Source organism: Zingiber officinale, chromosome 2A (assembly GCF_018446385.1).
Source record: "Zingiber officinale cultivar Zhangliang chromosome 2A, Zo_v1.1, whole genome shotgun sequence".
Lineage (NCBI taxonomy): Eukaryota > Viridiplantae > Streptophyta > Magnoliopsida > Zingiberales > Zingiberaceae > Zingiber > Zingiber officinale.
The window spans coordinates 176,278,493-176,283,295 of record NC_055988.1 but is presented as its reverse complement, the minus strand read 5'-3'; the positions used below and the strand labels follow the sequence as shown (position 1 = coordinate 176,283,295).

The 4,803-nt window shown below is 38.2% G+C and overlaps 1 protein-coding gene across 1 annotated transcript; it reads right to left on the bottom strand.

Moving 5' to 3' along the window:
* Positions 1–1,973: 1,973 nt before the first annotated feature.
* LOC122043440 (reticulon-like protein B8) lies at positions 1,974–4,067 on the bottom strand. The gene is made up of 6 exons (XM_042604040.1): positions 3,860–4,067; positions 3,024–3,209; positions 2,746–2,926; positions 2,521–2,662; positions 2,380–2,449; positions 1,974–2,299 (listed from the first exon to the last, which is right to left on the bottom strand). The coding sequence occupies exons 2-6, from the start codon at positions 3,199–3,201 to the stop codon at positions 2,130–2,132; spliced, it is 741 nt and encodes a 246-aa protein (XP_042459974.1). The 5' UTR covers positions 3,202–3,209; positions 3,860–4,067; the 3' UTR covers positions 1,974–2,129.
* Positions 4,068–4,803: the final 736 nt, after the last annotated feature.

The window sequence follows — 4,803 nt, the reverse complement described above, 5'->3', positions numbered from 1 at the left end:
TTCATTGATGATCTCTTCTGAAGAACTTTCATCGTCTTCTATTTGGTGGCTGGTTTCAGTGCTAATCCGACAATCTCCTCGATATCGAACTCTTCTGAAGATGAATCGATATCCATTGTAGAGTCAGATTCTACTTCTTTTGATTTTTCGTAGAGTTCTTGAACCTTACCTTGGAGAGCTTTGCAAAAATTGTACGTGTTGATCCTGTCGAGTTCCTTAGGTGGTAGTACGCTCAAAAGGTGGAACTTGGCCTTACCTTTTGCAATAAATTCGTCACTCTGCTTCTTGTTCCAAAGGTGTTCTTCCTTTTCTTCTCCGTTTTATCCTTTGGTGTTTCAAAACTATATTTAATTGTTAATAAAATATCAAAATTGGTTTTGAAAAATACCTCTATTCATCACTTTCAAAGCGCAGACTCTCCCTTAAACTTTGGTCGGTGAATACTTGGTTCGGTCATTCTTCTTGTTACTTTAGTCTGCAGTTAGTCCTTCTAAGATGGTTGAACTCTGATACTACTTGTTAGGATCAGTGGGACGGCTAGAGGGAGATGAATAACCTACAAATAAGAAATTCCAATTCTCTTGTTTTCTACTTAGCAATGACACACTAGAAGTTAGTTATAAATAACATTAAATAAAAAGGGACTTGATATTTACTTATTTTTCAACCGAGGAGGTAACTAATCCAAGGTAATATTTGTGCACTAGTAAACTCTAGAGGCGGAGAAGTCCTTTATAGTTGTTGAAAGCTCAAAAAGAAATACAAAACTTAAAAACAAGTGTGATTTTTCATTTCAAGCTGAAAGGCTCTATTTATAGCTCATTAGTCGAAACTGGCCGTTTATTAACGTGGCATCATATATGGGTGCCTGGAGTTAACGAAACTCTATCCGCGTCGGCAATGACTCTGCCAATGCCTCCGTTGACTCAGCGCGATTCCGAACACTTGGAATCGATCCGAGTGCCTGGTCTTCAACCTGCTCTCATCTGCTGGCAACAGTCGCAATGACATGGCAGTCCATTTATGGTCCTGGAATGGATCCAGGTGCATGGAATCTAGGCGCCTGGATTGAATCCAAGCTTCGATTGGTCAACTTGACCATTCTTTATTTCAGTCACTTGGGTGATGCCTTGGATTTGGATATCTATAATTGAGCTTACCCAAACTCAATTCCGTCTTTCTTCTCGAGCAAATTTCCTCCCGATATTTCATCCCTTGAATGCACCATGCACGTCATTCTCGTTCTTCCGGTGTACTCTTCCTCAATTTCTCATCCTCGGATGCACCGAGCTCGTCATCTCTCTTCCCATGTCATCCTTCTCGTTCGTTGCATCTTTCATTCGAATTCTTGTGTTTCTAAGTTTCCGCACACTTAGATACAAGACATCAAAATACACAAGGTCTAACTCAACTTGATTAATCAACATCAAAATTAACCTTGAATACTTATAGTCGGGTGTGATCAAGTTTAAGGAGTTCAGCGGAGCAGAGCTGAAGGAGCAGAGTGTGGCCGATTTGAAGGGGCTAGAACTCTATTAAGTTTGCCTCGAGGCATTGGGGGCGTGTCTTGGCCTACCACGTCAGCAACTCAGTACTCCATTTGACTTGCTTCAGGTGTATTGACCGTTCTTCTTCTCTTTAATTTACAATTCAACTTACTCTTGACCGATCCAGTGATGCCCCGTGTAGGATACCTATCTCTGCCACATCCCTACCCTTTCACATTGCCAGTTTGTTTGTGTTTTCTAGACTTTTCATCCATCTGTGCTATATCCCATTGTATATCGACTCTTGAGCTCTACATTTTTATTGCACTTGTGTTGAATACTCGTACTCGAGTCAGAGTAACATGGACAAAAAGGTGTGTTCTTACTTAGCAAATCTGAAATAGTTGAGAGAAACATGATTGCTAATGATACATCATCATTCACTTAGAATCGAACACACACAAACACAAATACTAGTTGACAATGTGAAGCCAAAATGGAGAGATGGATTTGTTAACATAGCAATTTGAATTGTTCATATGGCTTCACAAATGCATTTCCAATGCCGTTCAAATTCATTCGGTCAGAGGTTTTTGATTTTATTCGACAACATTACATCATACCGATCACAGACTATCCGATCTAATCACCCTTCTTTGATTTGAGATTTCCCCTGGAAAGTTTGCTCAGCACACTCACATCCACTTTGCTGTATCGGTCCTGGACTTGTCCAAGGAGCTTATACAAGAACTCGTCGATTTCGTCTTCATATTTCTCATACACAACTGGCAGTGTGTGAGCACAAACAAATCCTGCACATAGCAGATTTGACGAAATTCGGTAACGAGTCTATAGTCGTATAATCCTCACTGAAATCGAAAAAAAATCTCACCAACGTAAATAACAGTTAGGAAATTGCACCAAGTTCCTATGATAGCAGCCGCCCACAAACTTGCTGCAACCTGAAATGGAATCCATATCGTTTGGTTCATTCTACAGTCTGAAGCGTAATGAAGATCGATAAAGAACATACCACTAGGAATTGTCTCAAGTTTCTTTCGCAAGCAACATCTTGAATGTAGTTCAGAAATTGATTGATTTGGGCACCGAGTGAAGTAGCAACATTAACAAATACATCTTGAGGAATAGCAACTCTAGGAACTTGAGTCGTCGATCTGCAAGAAGTGAAATTTCAGCTATCGATAAACTTGAACAAGCATGTTTTGATCAGAAGATTGCAGTGAGCTAGATTTAATACCTGTTCAACACGACGGAAATATTAGACCAACCGAACTGAACGAGCATTATGACAAAGAGCGCGAATGCTAAGAACGTCAAGAAATGGTAGTTCAGCCATTCGAAGAGAACCCAAATGGCTGTGGCACAGGTCAAGACACTAGACGAGATCTTCTTGTTCCTCCATAGCAGCAAATCAGCAGCTACAAATTCAAAAACTAATATTTAGTTCACTTTTTTCTCAGAAAGGATTTACATCCCCGAAATTAGCAAAGGGATTATGGATACAATGTGGCATACATTGTCCACCACCAAAGATCCTATGGATAGTTTTCTGGCGACCGAACAGCTTTTTCACTCTGGCAGAAGTCCTGTTCTGCTCTTCAGGTTTCGAGGTTTGATGTTGGATTGTGTCGGTAACTGTTTCAACGATGTTGTGGATAAGGTTTTCAGCAACATTCTCCATGTTTTTAGACATTTTGTTTCCTGTCCCAACAATGTTGTTGACGAGGTTCTCAATTGAGTCTTTTAAGCAACAAGATAAATCAATAGAGAAACGTTTCAAAACAAGTTTTAACTCAATATAATCTGAAAACGGGTGTCAATAGGGTTTAAACCTTATTGTTCCACCCACCGACCAACACGTGAAGGATTAGGGTTCCACAACGAAACCGACCGTGTTGCTAACATTTGGCTAACATGCAGTTTTCATTCAAGAATACAGTTTTTAGCTCCGTTGAGATGTGATTTAAATGATAAAATAAAGTAACAAAATAGTTTATTCAAGGCTACAACCTACTAACTTTAAACTAATCCACATTAAAGCAGATCTATTCCACATTCCTATTTTAATCCTTTGGTCTGATCCAAGAACATGATCAGACAGACGAGCTCTTGTTCTTGGCATCACACAAGAAACCAACACTGTCAGAAACCGTTTCTAGACATATACACAAATCTTTCAACTCCCTGAAGCAGTTTCATACAAATTTTTACCCTCAAAACAACAACAAAAATATGAAGAAGAACTTCCAACCAAAGAAAACATAAGTGACCTGAAGTATTATCTGAATCCACCACAGGAGTAAAAAGCTCAAAAAAAAGGGGGAAAAAAGAGAAGAGAAAAGCAAGCTCACCAGCAGCAGGAGGAGCAGCAGCAGGAGGAGAAGGTAAATTTGGAGAGATTGAGTGATAAAGGTGAGGTTGCAGGGCAGGTTGGAAGAGAAGGTATCAGCTGCTTACCAATAAACACAGGCAGATGAAACCACAAACCGGAGCAGTGGTCGGTGGAATTGTGATGCTTTGTTCTTGGTGCCCACTGATTCAATAAATCAGTATTGGGAAATATGTGGTTGCTAATTGTCCTTATTCCTGATATTTTTCATTTTCTTTAATGCATTTAATGCTGTAAATATGGCAGGTTCTGAAACCGCATTCCAGTTAATTGTCTGTGAAGCTCGGCAGGTGTTTTTGCCGGCACGCAGTTGAAAGCCCTGGTCAAACTCAGAATTTTGTGCTCATGGCAGAGATTTTAAGTATCCCCTTTCTTTGTGGCTTTTTCTGGATCATGAAAAAACTAGGGTAAAAGTCTCGTGACACTTTTTTTTTTCAAAAACATAAATGAAAAAAATATTCTATCAAATATTTTTAATTTCTAATATCCTTTATTTCCGCAACGTTAGGAGGGTGATCTTAACACTGAACTTATAAATCCAATCTTATTATGGGAACTATAATATTATATCATTGTCACATAAAAATAAAAAATCTATAATTTTTATAAACCTATTTCTATAATCATAAACCCAAAAATAACTTTCTATTGGGTCCCATCTTTTCATTATCTATCTTTTCTATATAGTATCTTTATTTAAATATATATTTATAATATACATATTAATTAATTTATTAATAATAAATATCAATGAAAAAAACTTAAGTGACCCACATCGACTATACGTGCGACCCATGTCCACAAATTCTTGGTTCCACAAATTATTTTCCATTTTTACACAATCTTTGGGTTCATGGGTTTATAAATATTATTTGCCATGCCATTAGTAGTTATTACAAGAAAGTA

Coding starts and splice junctions, on each gene's coding strand:
- LOC122043440 (XM_042604040.1), bottom strand. CDS start 3,201: ATGTCTAAAAACATGGAGAATGTTGCTGAAAACCTTATCCACAACATC. Junction 2,927..3,023: donor GATCTTTGGTGGTGGACAAT/GTATGCCACATT, acceptor TTGAATTTGTAG/CTGCTGATTTGCTGCTATGG. Junction 2,450..2,520: donor ACTTGAGACAATTCCTAGTG/GTATGTTCTTTA, acceptor ATTCCATTTCAG/GTTGCAGCAAGTTTGTGGGC.